The sequence below is a fragment of the Solanum stenotomum genome, chromosome 5 (genome assembly GCF_019186545.1).
Source record: "Solanum stenotomum isolate F172 chromosome 5, ASM1918654v1, whole genome shotgun sequence".
Classification (NCBI taxonomy): domain Eukaryota; kingdom Viridiplantae; phylum Streptophyta; class Magnoliopsida; order Solanales; family Solanaceae; genus Solanum; species Solanum stenotomum.
The window spans coordinates 55,139,245-55,154,812 of NC_064286.1; the positions used below are offsets into that span (position 1 = coordinate 55,139,245).

The 15,568-nt window shown below is 33.4% G+C and overlaps 1 protein-coding gene across 1 annotated transcript; it reads left to right on the forward strand.

Annotated features, from left to right (window-relative positions):
• Nucleotides 1-787: 787 nt before the first annotated feature.
• LOC125865277 (cationic peroxidase 1-like) lies at nt 788-2,107 on the forward strand. The gene is made up of 3 exons (XM_049545485.1): nt 788-1,005; nt 1,077-1,271; nt 1,354-2,107. The coding sequence occupies exons 1-3, from the start codon at nt 793-795 to the stop codon at nt 1,900-1,902; spliced, it is 957 nt and encodes a 318-aa protein (XP_049401442.1). The 5' UTR covers nt 788-792; the 3' UTR covers nt 1,903-2,107.
• Nucleotides 2,108-15,568: the final 13,461 nt, after the last annotated feature.

Here is a 15,568-nt window from a genome sequence, read left to right on the forward strand (position 1 = left end):
ATAACTGTGACAATTATTCAACCTACTACATAAAGGAACTAATTAAGACCTTCAACATCTTAATCAACCAATAGCTATATACCCTCCTTACAATTATTTTATTTGCATGTTGTTAGCGTTGACACAATTAGTATAAATACAAAGGATGTTTATTTTTTGTTTAGTTATGAAACATCAAAAATTAAGTAAGAAAATTATTTTCCGGAGAGAATCATTTTTCTTCGTATCGAACACATCGTTATTTCTTTTTCTATATTTCGATATGTATATATATATACATTTTACAAATTATTACAATTTTTTGTTTGGTTGTCAATTAGTTGTTAGTCGCCACAAAATATAATATTATCCACAATTACTGTCTCCTTTCCTCATCATTCGTCAATTTTTAAATCTTAGTATCAACAAGTAGAAAGTATCTTTGAAAAAATCAATACAATCTCGATTATTTTAAAAGCCTTTTATCCAAATATGCAAAAAGAAAAGCTCAATAAGTACCCTGCTATTCAGAGCAGGACAAATTACTATCTGTGTTGATACCGAAGTCTCAATTAATTAAGGAACTCAATCTGTTATTAGATAATTATTACTTGATCAACATGTAATTCTATATAATTAAATTTTTCAATTTCCAAGAGGTGAGAATATTAAAAGAAATTACATTATTGCTAAACCTAGCTAGAACAATTGTTGTATTGCCATAGTCAACATTTTTCCTGCCTATAAATACACAGACATTTTACACTCTTCCTCACACCAAAGCACACATAAAAGTGTAGTATAGCATTTGAAATGGCTTCGAATAGCTTCATTTTTCTTCATGTTCTAGTCATGTTTTCTCTAGCAAGCATAGCACTTTCGGATTCTCTTTCACCTTCTTTCTACAATCATGTTTGTCCCCAAGCTTTGCCAGCCATTAAACGAGTCGTTGAGGATGCAGTCAGGAAAGAGAGGCGAATGGGTGCCTCTTTGCTACGTTTACATTTTCATGATTGTTTCGTCAACGTGAGTTTCCTCTTTGCATACTTACAAATTTCTATTCATGAGATAATATATATAATTTCTTGTAAATACAGGGGTGTGACGCTTCAATTCTTCTAGACAAAACAGCTACTATTGACAGTGAAAAGACTGCAATACCTAATAACAATTCTATTAGAGGATTTGATGTGATTGACAAAATCAAGTCGGAGGTTGATAAATATTGTGGACGTTCTATTGTGTCTTGTGCAGACATTGTGGCTGTTGCAGCTCGTGACTCTGTAGTTGCAGTAAGTTATTCATTTTACTCGATCTTGTCAATTTATTATTATATTAGTTCTAAAATAATGGATGGATTTTTGATGAACACAGCTAGGTGGACCAACATGGGAAGTTCCACTAGGAAGAAGGGATTCTACTACAGCAAGTAGAACCACAGCAAACAATGATATCCCACCTCCATTTTTGGACTTACCTGCACTTATCAACAACTTCAAGAAGCAAGGATTGGATGAGAAAGATCTCGTCGCTCTCTCTGGTGGCCACACTCTAGGATTTGCTCAGTGTTTCACCTTCAGGAATCGCATCTACAATGAGACTAACATTGATCCCACCTTTAGAAGACAACGCCAAGCAAATTGTCCACGTAGTGGAGGTGATTCCAATCTTGCTCCACTTGATCCAACACCAGCTCTTTTCGACTCAAAATATTTTAGTGACTTAAGGTCCAAGAAAGGGCTTTTACATTCTGATCAAGCACTATTTAGTGGAGGAAAGACCGATGATCTTGTTGAGAAATATAGTAAAAACTTAGGAATGTTCTCTAAAGATTTTGTTGAGTCTATGATTAAGATGGGAAATATCAAGCCATTGACAGGGAAACAAGGTCAAATTCGCGTAAACTGCAGGAAGGTGAACTAATTAAGATAATGTTAATCAAGAATTTTATTGTTTTTAATTGTAATTGTGAAAGATCTTAATGAAGAGCCTCTCTTACATAAAAGAAGTTAACGGTGAATGGAGAGACTTTGTAGAGTTGTGTGGTAATTTGCTAATAAGAGAGAGATTGTATCTTGTTGTTTTGTTTGCTTAATAAATCCAAGATGTGTTTTGAATGAATCATGAGTTCCTATTACCTTTGATGTACTATTGATTATTTTGAAATGTCTTGATCATAAGTATCATGTCCTTCTTAATCATACTCCCTCAATTTCAAATTAATTGAAAAATTAACCAAATTATTCAATTTTCAAGACTAATTTTAGACTGTTCTTTCAATTTTATCCTTTCATTAGTTAGTATTGGAATTAGTGATTAATTAATATTTAGTTATTTTAATCATAAATTTGATAATAATTAATAAGGGTAAAAATGGAAAGTTATGTCTAATTTTAATTTATGTCTTAATCTTTTTTTTCTTAAAGGGTGTGAAACATCTCAACAATTCAATTAATTTGAAATGGAGGAAGTAACTTCCATATTGTCAATCTTTCTCCCTGCTAAGAATCGATCAACTCCTTGTTGTTCAACATAATATCATGATGATACAACGTAACTAGGTTCAGTACTATTGATTATTTTTTAAAACTAAAGTTATTTCTTCTTTAAAAACTTTATGTTTTTATGGTCTTAGACTATATATATATATATATATGATTAATATATCAAAACATTTTTTAATTTTGTGGAGTTGTGGTTTTATACATGTCATTTGAAAGTTAAATTTAAAAATTGATAAAAAAAAAAAGAAATATTCTTTATGTATCGAAACGAATTAAAAGAAAGATAATATAATTTTTTTTGATTAAAAAAATCTTATAATAATTCTATTACAACCAAAAAATGGAGGCCCCTCAAATCTGGGGCCCTAAAACGGATGGCTCATTTGTATAGGCATTGAGCCTTCTCAGTTAGCAATAGAAGTAAAAAGTTGTAAATGGTAGAAACTTTATATTGTCATAACTTTGAGCTAGTCTATTCGATTTACATTATTTTTTTTCTTCCAAAATTTACAAGGACAAACGGCCGTAAGGGGATTTTTTGAGGAAAAAAATACACCCTTCGTTTTAATATATTTGTATGATTTAGATTTTAATGAACCTTAAGAAATAATTTTTTTATATCAAAATATCGTTTAATTTTGTGGTCTTAAATTTGTCACGTGAAAAATTATGTAAGAAATTATAAAAAAAAGAAAAGAAAAACATTCTTTTTTAAACGGATTAAAAAGAAAAATAAATTAAAACGAAGGAGCACCTTCATCCCTTACTATTTACAAATTTCCCAACATTAATATTATGAGATTTTAATCTTTCGATCGTTAATTTTTTTTTAAAAAATAATAGATTGCAATATTCAAATCATGACTTCATAATATAATAATAATTTGTGTCGACAGGCTAACCCGATCTGGCCCACCCCTCATCCGCAAGGGTACACTTTATTGTTGACTCGACCCTATTGATACTTTTACCCTCCTTCACTACGGGAGGTGAATACTAATATGGATGGTTTAATTAAATAATAATAATAATTTATTTTGGCTAGAAAATATTTTTCAAAATTTTTCAACCGGCCAAACAAAAGAACCAAAGGAATACAAATACATGATATATCAGTTTAACTAATTATTTGATACCCTCGAAAAATAAATAAATCAACATATGTCAATCCATGCAGAACCAATGTACCTTAATTATGAGACAAAGTGTAGTATTAAAACGTAGTTGTTGATCTACTGATCGTGCTTCTTCTTCATCATATTTTATTACTATATATTATAAATGATTTTTCGGTGACACACGCTATGGCAAGGGATCATATCATATAGTCTTCATTTAATTTATAAACTATAAGTATAAGTAATGATTAATGAATGAGCCAATAAAATATAGACTATAGTTGTGACAATAGTATTCAACTCTATTACTTAAAGGAACTAATTAAGACCTTCGACATCAGTCTTAACCAATTACTTCCTTACAATTATTTTATCTCCATGTTGTTAGCGTTGACATTTTGTACAACTACCCAAATTTTTTTAAAATTTTTTTTCATAGTATAGTCCACACTAAATGCGTTTTGTATGGAGATAATTTTTGAAAGAGGTTTTCTAATTTTTCAATGTTTGGTGAGTTAAATTATTATTTTTTCAAATAAAACAAGTTCTTAAATATGACAAACTTAGTAGAATTGCCTCCTCCTCACACTCCAAACTCCATTAGATCCATAGTATTTGCCTATATTATATTAAATGCTTTTGGTATATTTTTTGTTTACTAATCAAATATCAAAAAATAAATAAGAAATTCACTTATGTTCCAGTAAAATATTTTTTCGTGTCAAATACATCATATCTAGTTTATTTTTATATCGACATATACATTTTATAAATTATTAGTACTCCTCCTATTCCAATTTATATGGCATGCTTTCCATTTTAGCCAACTTAAAAAAGGATGACATATTTCAATATTTATAGTAGCAATGTAACTTTAAAACACTCATTTTATCCCTAATGCGATGATGATTTATAGTCACATAAATATCTATGATTTATTTTAGACCATAATTTATTTTTAATAAAATTATATATCCATTTAAGCTACATCGTATAAATTAGGACAGAAAAAAACTATGTTTTGTTTGGCTGTCAATTAGTAGTTGTTAGTTGCCACAATATAAAATATTATCCACGATTACTTCCCTCCCCACCTCATATAATATAATATCAATCGAATAAAGACGTTCTTATCGTGAAGTAAACCGTTTGGTCATACCCTTGGAGAAAATGGTTATATCATTCTTCCAATTTTCAAAGTCTAATCATTTGTTTCGTCATTAGAGTATCAAAAAGAGTAAAAAAGTAACTTCAAATAAAAGTCAAGGAGGGGTTAAATTTATTTTCTTTTTCTTCGAAATGCCTTTTCTTCCACTCATGCAAAAAAGAAACATTAATTATAGAGTAATAAATATTAAGTGCCCTGCTATACAAAGTGGGACAAATTACTATACATGTGTTGATACCAAAGTCTCAACTAATGAACAAGCGCTTATCAAATAATTACCCGATCAACATATAATTCGATACAATTATTGATATGAATATTTGATAGAATGCGTGCGTCCACTCTCAGTCAATGAACCAGGGCCCTTGACTCAACAAGAATAATAAGAAGAGTAAATAATAACAAGAACACAACCCAAGCAGTTTACGTGAAAACCTCCTTGTTCATGAGAGTAAAACCACGACCTGTCACACAGGATTTTCAACTGTTTTCACTAATCTTCCTTCAGCAAAGTGAAACCCAGTTACAACCAAAGTGAGAAAGAGCTATTAATCTCACAACCAAGTAATAACTCTATTACTTGAAGAGCCTAAGCAGATGTCACTCTGCCCACTAAGCTATCACCACTAGACAACTTAGAATTTGACTAAGCAACACGCAGGTTGCCCACTAAACCACCACGCTTCAGATGACTTCACGGCTGCCCACTAAATCAGTTAGACTCAACTGATTTAGACTTTTTCACAAAATAACTATCTGAATCCTTTATAGATGTAGGAACAGATTTACAATGAACATGCAGAAGATTTAATCCTAAGACAACTAAGCTTGCAGCTTTATCTGGTTCGAGTTGATCTTGAGGATGAATCTTCACTTTTGTATTAGCCTTTGCAAGAGTTCTTGTGAGTTTTTGTTCAAGTTGCAAAAAAACTAAGGTTGTGACTATTGGACATATTCTTTATGAAGAATAGTCACAACCTTCGAGACCCTACCATTAGTTGAGGTTTCTGCCACTTCTGCCACAGTTGGAGACTGTGCACCAACTAATTGTACTTTTTCTAGCCTGACAGTTGTGTGTATATTTGCGCTGGATCAGGTCCCTTTACAAGGTCCTTGGGTTTGTCAAATCATCAAAACTACAACTNTATCGACAACTTTAAGAAGCAAGGTTTGGATGAGGAGGACCTCGTTGCTCTCTCCGGTGCCCACACTCTAGGGTTTGCTCAGTGTTCCACCTTTAGGAATCGCATCTACAATGAGATTAACAACATCGACTCCACCTTTTCAAGTCAACGTCAAGCAAATTGTCCGCGTAGTGGTGGTGATTCCAATCTTGCTTCCGTTGATCCTACATCTGCTATTTTCGACTCCAAATATTTCAGTAACTTGGTTTCCAAAAAAGGGCTTTTGCATTCTGATCAAGCACTCTTTAGTGGAGGAGAGACTGATGAGCTTGTTAAAACCTATAGTACGAACTAAGGACTTTTTCGAAAGATTTTGCTAAGTCTATGATTAAGATGGGTAATATCAAACTATTGACCGGAAATCAAGGTCAGATTCGTGTCGACTGCAGGAAAGTGAACTAATGTTGCTAGTGAGTGTTTCAAGAATTTGGTTATTTGCAATTGTAGTTGTGATTTTTATTCATTTGTAGCCTTTGATAAGTCAAGAAATTGGATCTTGTTGTATTCATTTGGCGAGTGAATCAAGATAATGTTTTGAATGAACGAATTCCTTTTCATATTTAATAAGTAGATTGAATATCTTCCAAGTTGTTCCGATAAATAGATTACAAAATTAATAATTAAGTTGTATAAGTTATATCTTCTCTTTTTCTCTATGGTTTATAGGAAAATGCAGAAATCAGAAATACACTTGAAATTGAAAGACGGAAATTAAAGAGACTTGAATTGGAAATTTTCTGATGATTGCATTGATTATTTGATGATATATTTATAACTGTATTTACACAGTAAAGTAAATCAAAAATACAAAATATTATGTACATGTGTGCTATCTCTATTGGGTTTTGCTTAACAAACTCTAACCATATTCCAAGTATCCAAAATTTGTGATCAAGGGCTGTGATTGCATTTGATCTGATGGCTGAGATGAGTTCCAACACACATTAATTTGTGGGGCCTGAGAGGACAGGTGTCCATTGCTAACAGAAGAGGGAAAAATTATTTCATCTGAATTTTTCCCTAACATTTGAAATGTTTCCCTCATTTCTTTAGACTTCATCTTCTCCAATTCTTTGTTCTTTTGTGAGATCGACGAAACACCATTTTCAACACCCCCCCCCCAAGTTGGAGGGCAGTGCAGAGAGACCCAACTTGGGAAGAATGGTGTGATGAGAAGGTCCAAATAGTGCCTTAGTAAAAAGATCGGCAAGCTGGGAGGAGGCTGGTACATAAGAGAGTGAAATGAGACCAACAAGGAATTATTGCCTGACAAAATGGCAGTCGAGCTCCACATGCTTGGTTCTCTCATGAAAGATGGGGTTTCGGGCAATGTGAATTGCTGATTGACTATCAGAATGAACAGGAATGGGAAACTCCGGTGGATAACCAAGATCAAGAAGAAGTCGATTGAACCAAGTCAGCTCACCTACAACCCCCCACATAGAACGATGTTCAGCTTCCGCTAAAGACAGAGAGACGGAGAGTTGTTTCTTAGACTTCCATGAAATGGGAGAGCCTCCAAGAGTTACAAAATTACCACTAACAGATCTGCGAGTGTCCAAACAAGAACCCCAATCTGCATCGCAATAAGCAACTAATTGTAGAGAAGAATCTCCCGATATATGAGTAGACCTTGAGCAGGATTAATCTTCAAATAGCGAAGTACTCGAAGGGCTGCATTGAAATGAGGAGTACGAGGCTCTTGCATAAACTGGGATAGATACTGGACCGCAAAACATATATCAGGCCGGCTATGAGTCAGGTAATTTAACTTACCTATTAACCTTTTGTATGAAGTAGCATCAAGCAATGGTTCGCCTAAAGAAGAAGACAACTTGACTGTAGGATCGAATGGTGAAGAAGCAACTGGAAGATGATGTGAACAGTCATATTCAAATAGAAGTTCCATAGTATACTTCTGCTGAGTTATAATCAGTCCATGTGGTTCTCTGAGAATCTCAAGCTTACTTAAACTCATTATCGAGGAAAGACTTAAGCTGGTCAAGTTCATTGGAGTTGTTTTCTGTCAAAATGATATCATCTACATATACTGCAACTATTGAGATAAAAGGACCATCCTTCTTAACAAACAAAAAATAATCATTTAGTGAAGATGAAAAACCTTTATAGTTCAGGGCTGAAGTGAGCTTAGCATACCACTGGCGTGAGGCTTGCCTCAGGCCATACAAAGACTTATTAAGTTTGCACACATGATGAGGACTTGGACCAGTTATACCAAGAGGAAACCTCATGAATACTTCTTGTAAATCACCATGCAAAAATGCATTATTAACATCCAACTGAGAAATACGCCAACCTTTCTTCATAGCAATGGTTAAAATGGACCTAATAGTGGTCATTTTAATGATGAGAGAGAAAGTCTCATGAAAATCTACCCTTCTCTCTGAATATCACCTCTTACAACTAANAAATCACCATGCAAAAATGCATTATTAACATCCAACTGAGAAATACGCCAACCTTTCTTCATAGCAATGGTTAAAATGCACCTAATAGTGGTCATTTTAACGACGAGAGAGAAAGTCTCATGAAAATCTACCCTTCACTCTGAATATCACCTCTTACAACTAAACGTGCCTTCAACCTTTCCAAGGACCCATCTGACCTTTGCTTTACTTTGTAGACCCACTTACAAGGTATGGCCTTCTTATCCTGAGGTAAAACAATTACTTCCCAAGTCTTATTAGCCTCTAAGGCTGAAAATTCAGATGCCATTGCCTGCTGCCAGCCAGGGTGCATTGCAGCCTATGCAAAATTGGTAGGTTCAGTAATATTTAAAGTACTGTTACGGGTCTGCTGATTAGGTAGAGAAAGGGTATATAGGAGGTTCAATTGAAGAGGTAAAACAGGACTGAGCGAGATCAGTGAGATATATTGCATTACAAATGTAGTCTGATAGATATCCAGGCTTCTTATGAGGCCTAGTGGATTGCCTAATAGGTGTTACAGTAGGAGGAACACAAGGCATGGTAGAACGATGAGAAATAGAAGAGAGAGATGATGATAAAGAAGAGGAGTCATCATTAGGCTAGTAAGTTTTAATCTAAAAGTTATTTTTAGCTTTTCATTACATCTCTGGCTATTATGAGATGAATATTTCGAGAATTTGAGCTTTTATGTTCTGTTTGATCTATTTCATCACTATTGCATATTCGATCCTTTGTTTGTTTAAATGAAGTTCCAATAATCCTCTACGCGTGGTGTGTTGAATTAGGGTATTTAAGGAGATGTTTGAATTTAGGATTTTAGCACTAGTTAGATTTTGGGATTTTGGGATTTTGGGAATAGTTTGAATTTGTGATTTTAAGACTAGTTTGAATTTAGGACTAGTTTGAATTACTATTGAGATTTTAGGACTACTAATAGTTTGAATTTGGAATTTTAGCACTATAGTTTGATTTTTGAATTCTAGGAGTACTTTCAATTTGTGATTTTAAGACTAGTTTGAATTTGGAATTTAGGACTAATAGTTTGAATTATATTTGATATTTTAGGACTAATTAATAGTTTGAATTTTGGACACTAGCTAGCTAGTTTGAATTTGAAATTTTAGGGATTTGAATTACAACTTAATTAGAACTTATAATTAATTATAACTTGAATTTACTATAAATTGAACTTAATTAGGAATATGAACTTGAAATTAGAACTTGAACTTGGAACCATACCTTATCTCAGGTTACCCCTTAGTGCGGGTATGGGGCCCTTCGTTATATAACTAAATAAGTTTAGAAATTAGATATGAACTTGAATTGAAACTAGAACTTTTAAAACTTGAATATATATATATATAACTAATATTCTTGGATTTGAAGTTTATATTTAACTAATTTAAGAATGTTTCTTGCTAGGCAACTGAGGAAGCTCAACATCTAAAAAAATTAATACAAGACTATATTGTTTCTTTCATCAAAGTTGGAGATAAGGTTGGTGCTTCTAAATTTCTTAAGTTCAAGTGCAATTGTTTTCAATGATGTGTTTGTGTCCATCTAGTATTAATACTTTGCTTTAATTTTGTGATAATTTTTTTGTGTCCACTGAGTGTTTGTTAAGCATAAGTACCAACACTAGTTGATCCTACTGATGACAAAGTTGATTTTCTTGCAAGATCGATTTGTGTCCAGTAAGTGTTGACACTTAGCTATAAAATTTAGAAATAATATATTTGTTAAGCATAAGTACCAACACTAGTTGATCCTATTGATGACAAAATTGATTTTCTTGCAAGATCGATTTGTGTCCATCTAGTGTTGATATTAAGCTTTAATTTAGGAATAATGTGTTTGTTAAGCGTAAGTACCAACACTAGTTGATCCTATTGATGACAAAATTGATTTTCTTGCAAGATCAATTTGTGTCCATCTAGTGTTGACACTTAGCTTTAAAAAGTTGTTAAGTTGTTAAAGTTATAAAGTTGTTTAAATAAGTTAAATTAAATAATGTGGTCTTGTTGATGGATTTAGATGTTGGAATTAATTCTAGTTCAAGTTAAAAAGTTGTTAAGTTGATTAAATAAGTTAAAATAAATAATGTGGTTTAGTTGGTGGATTTAGTTGTTGTATTAAGTCAAAACTAAACTAGTTAAAGTTGTTATGTTGTTTAAATAAGTTAAAATAAATAATGTGATTTAGTTGGTGGAATTAAGTCAATACTAGACTAGTTAAAGTTATAAAGTTGTTTAAATAAGTTAAATTAAATAATGTGATTTTGTTGATGAATTTAGTTGTTGGAATTAATTCAAAACTAAACTAGTTCAAGTTAAAAAGTTGTAAAGTTGTTTAAATAAGTTAAAATAAATAATGTGGTTTTGTTGGTGGATTTAGTTGTTGTATTAAGTCAAAACTAAACTAGTTAAAGTTGTTATGCTGTTTAAATAAGTTAAAATAAATAATGTGATTTAGTTGGTGGAATTAAGTCAATACTAGACTAGTTAAAGTTATAAAGTTGTTTAAATAAGTTAAATTAAATAATGTGATTTTGTTGATGAATTTAGTTGTTGGAATTAATTCAAAACTAAACTAGTTCAAGTTAAAAAGTTGTAAAGTTGTTTAAATAAGTTAAAATAAATAATGTGGTTTTGTTGGTGGATTTAGTTGTTGTATTAAGTCAAAACTAAACTAGTTAAAGTTGTTATGCTGTTTAAATAAGTTAAAATAAATAATGTGATTTAGTTGATGGAATTAAGTCAATACTAAACTAGTTAAAGTTATAAAGTTGTTTAAATAAGTTAAATTAAATAATGTGATTTTGGTGATGGATTTAATTGTTGGAATTAATTCAAAACCAAACTAGTTCAAGTTAAAAAGTTGTTAAGTTGTTTAAATAAGTTAAAATAATTAGTGTGGTTTAGTTGATGGTAAGTTCTAATTCAAACTTTTAAATAAATAATTAGTTGATTCATATATATCGTTATAAATTTTAGTTTTTATTTATAGGAAAAATAATTGGGATGCACTCCCATTGAACCATAGGTTTTCAAGAAGACTCATGTCAGAAGAAAGAAAATGAGTCGGATCTGGATGTGTGGGCGGAGGAAAGGGCTGAACGAACTTTTGTAAGTTATTTAATATGAATAATATATATTAATAGTGAATATATTTATGATATGTATATATATTGATGTCAATTTTTATATTTAATATGCAGAATGACTTTCATCAGTACGTCGCTGAGAATCTAGATAGTTCGGTCCAATTGACACCTGAACTTTCCACCCAGATTTAGAAAGAAAAAGTGGTAGGGGGGACACACAAGACATAAGGGTTGAGCCTATGGTCTAGGCTGTCGAAACGATGTAAGACGACTCCAGTCAGGCTTAGAAGGAATTGGATCATCACGTCAAGCCGAGGCACTTGACGGTGTTCAGATTGCTGCTATGTCATCTCAAATAACTAAGCTTACAGCAGCACTAGCAGAGTCGGAGCGGAGAAGAATAGCTGAACAAGAAAGCATGAGTGAGACCGTTCAGCAAATCAAAGAACAAGTGATGAGCCTCGCTCGTCGACCTTCTACTTCGGCTCCCGATGACACCGACGATGAGAGTGATGATGATGATTATGTAGAGCCCACTCCCTAGTTTAGATCTCTAGACATTTATGAACTTTTTGTAATTTTGAAACGAATTTTAAAAAGGCTTTATAAGTCTTTAATTTGTGATTTAGATACTTTTTAATGTTATTTTAAGTTTGTTGTTTTACATTTTGTTTAGATTGTTTATAATTGTGTGTTTGATTGGGCTGAATAGTGTAGAATTAATTTGAATTGCATTGCATTTGCAGGTGGACATCAGAAACTATTCAAAAATATTGCAGGAATAGCGACGGACAGTGTGGTATTGTCCGTCGCTTTTCTGGGTTTTATTATTTTAAAAATCCAGAAAGCGACGGACAGTGTGGTTTTATCCGTCGCTTTTCTGGGTTTTATTTTTTTTAATTCTCAGAAAAACAACGGACAAACGTGGTTTTGTCCGTCGCTCTTTAGGGATTTTCAAAAATAAAATATTCAGAAAAGCGACAGACAGGGTCCTTTTATCCGTCTCTTTTTTGGGATTTTGAAAAATAAAATTGCCAGAAAAGCAACGGACTGCGTTGCTTTTTAGAAATAAAAAAAACGAAAATTAAAATAAAGCGACAGAGTCCGTCGCTTTTGTTAAAAAAATAGTCAAAAAGTGACAGTCAAAAAGCGTCGGGCTAAAAAGCGAGGAAGACGACTGCGTCGCTTTTCCGTCAATTTTGACCAAAAAAGCGATGCAATTCGTCGCTTTTGGTCGTTGTATTTTGACATTTTTTTATTAGTGAATGAAGACAAGAAAAAGGTTCAAAGACACATATGCCACCTCCCGTCACTAATGAAAATAGAGGCTTGACCCGATTTAATTGGGACAATGATGCAATTTTGGGACAACGATAACATGGTATTTCAATTTGGGGAAGTAGAAATGACGCCGACTATCGAGAAAGTTCCTGCAAATTATGAGAGTGTCGACATGTGCAACAAGAGAAAGCGTGAACCTGATACAGATCTCCTTGTTCCAAAAATATTGGATTTTTACAAAATTAAAGAAGAACTTTCACTTGTCAAAGCCGAATGGATGGAAAAGCTTCCCGGGCCAGACATTCCACTTCAAAAGCTTTATTATCGATTTGGACGCACAAGAGCTTACGAAAAGTTCAAGGAAGAATTTGTCTCAGGGGAAAAATGGAAGGAAACACGTCATCTTGCTTTTGCAATATGCCTACTTGGGACAATGGTATTTTCCCAAGGACCAAACTACACTATCTATCCAAGTGTAGTAATGGTCACTCATGCTATCTTTAATAGAGTAGGCTACGAGTCAGTGATCAATCACTACAATTTGGCGCCCATGATTCTTGCTGACATTTACAGAGCATTGGACAAATGTAAAAGCGCCAAACGTTTCTTTCAAGGGTGCAACCTAATACTTCAAGTGGTGGAAGATGAGACATTTGCTCAAAGCCCATGATGCAGAAGAACCAAATCCACTGAGACGACCAAACCAACTTGGAGGCCACGATTGGTGGGTGTACCTTAATAATTTCAACAGAACTGGAGGTCAAGAATTTTGGTATCCAAGACTTCAGGGATTAAGAGAAGAAAATGTGCAATGGTCGATCGAAAGTATGGTGGTAACAAAACATGGTGATTCGAAGTGAAAGAAAACCTCTATTTGATATTTGTCGGATTGAGAGGAACTCGACCGTATGCTCCAGCCTGAGTCCTTAGAAACAAATGGTGGGTTGTGTACCGGTCCCTTACCAGCTTGGGCATAATTTTTATCCAGACCGGACCTCCCCACTATTATAAGAGGCTGACTGTTAGTACGAGCCTTACCGGTCCTGGGTCGTTATCGAGCCGACTTTAATGGGCCAAAACCAGTCGGCCCGACCCAATTGATAGGTTTATGGTAGGATGGTGAACTCTAATTATATAATGATTGTATTTTGTTTATGAAATTAATAATGTTGAAACTTTAGCGGATCTTCCACAAGTTTTTAAAAAAATTATCCAGGTTCACTCTTTTCAAAATTATTTGACAAGTATATTATAAAACAAACCAATAACATAAGTTATCAAAAAATACCAAAACTATGGGGTGTTTGATACAAAGGAAAAGATTTTCCATTGAAAATATTTTTTTTAGGAAAACAAGTGAATTTCTAACTTCTTTTCTCATGTTTGGTTCGTGAATGAAAAATATTTTCTAAAAAAGTTATATCATTTATATAATGGCTAAAGGGTAGAAAATACTATTTAGGAAATTAATTTTTAACCCGAAAGTCAACCTAGATAACGATTCAAGACCCAACCTCAACACCCGAACTAGGACACGACCTCGTCGACCAATCTGAATCTGTCCTTGAGATCTGACCCATGACCTAGACCTGACCCGATATTTGAATTAGGACCCGACCCCAACAACCGATCTTAGATCTGATCTCGACATTCGACTCAGAACCTGACTCCAGACTCTCTTGATCATAAACCCAACACCGACACCTAACCCTGATGTCTAATTCAATACTTGATCTAGACCCCTGACTCTGGAACTAACCCTGATTTGAGATCCAACACCCAAACCAGAGCCCAAATTTCAAACTAAGACACGACCTCTAAGGCTCGACCCGACTCCCAACACAGGATTCGACTTCTGACCCGAGAATCGAACCTGGACTGGGGACCTATTATTCAAATTGAGATCCGACCCTGATTCGGGATTGGATATTCGATCCAAGACCTGACCTTGACATCCAAATTTGGACACGGTCGAATTCTAGATTCGACACTAACACTCGAATCAAGATTTGACTTTCAAATCATCAGGATGCAGGACCCATTTTAAATTGGGACTCGGCATCCGATCCGAGATTCAACTTTCAAATTGGAATTCGATCCCGACTTCCGAAGTGGGACCGGACCATACCCGACTCGAAACCTAACTTTCAAACTAGGATTTTAATATATTTTATGAAAATATTTTTTTCCTAAAAAAATTGTAGGGAAAGGGGCTGATTCAGGATAGAGGTAGGGTAAAAAAATTGAAATTTTCTAAAATTTGAAAATATTTTTCAAAAAGAAGCTTTTATTTTTTATTTTTTATGAGGTAGAGGGGCGGGGGGGGGGNATCGGTAGAAGGGTCGGTGTAGGAATGAGGTTTAAAAGAAATGATGTTTTCAAAATTTGAAAATTTAAAAATAAAATAAAATTTGAGGTTGGAGGAGAGTTCGAAAAATATTTGTTTTAATTTTTGGAGGAAAGCAATTTTCCTTAATTTTGAGAAAAATAAGTTGATTTGAAAAAGATTTTCCAAAACATTTAAGTCAACCAAACGTAAGAAAATTGAAAAGTATTTTTCAGAAAATATTTTACCTCATACCAAATGCGTACTCCTTATATGTACAAACGAACCTTGTAACACACTTCATGGCAGAGGCGAATTTATGTATTAAAATTGGGTCACCAGAACCCGTGGTCATCCGACTAAACTCGATATATTACTTATATAATTATTAAAGAATATATTAAATAAAAACTTGTGGAAACCATTCTCAAAGTCGCTGGATGGTTCACTAGTTT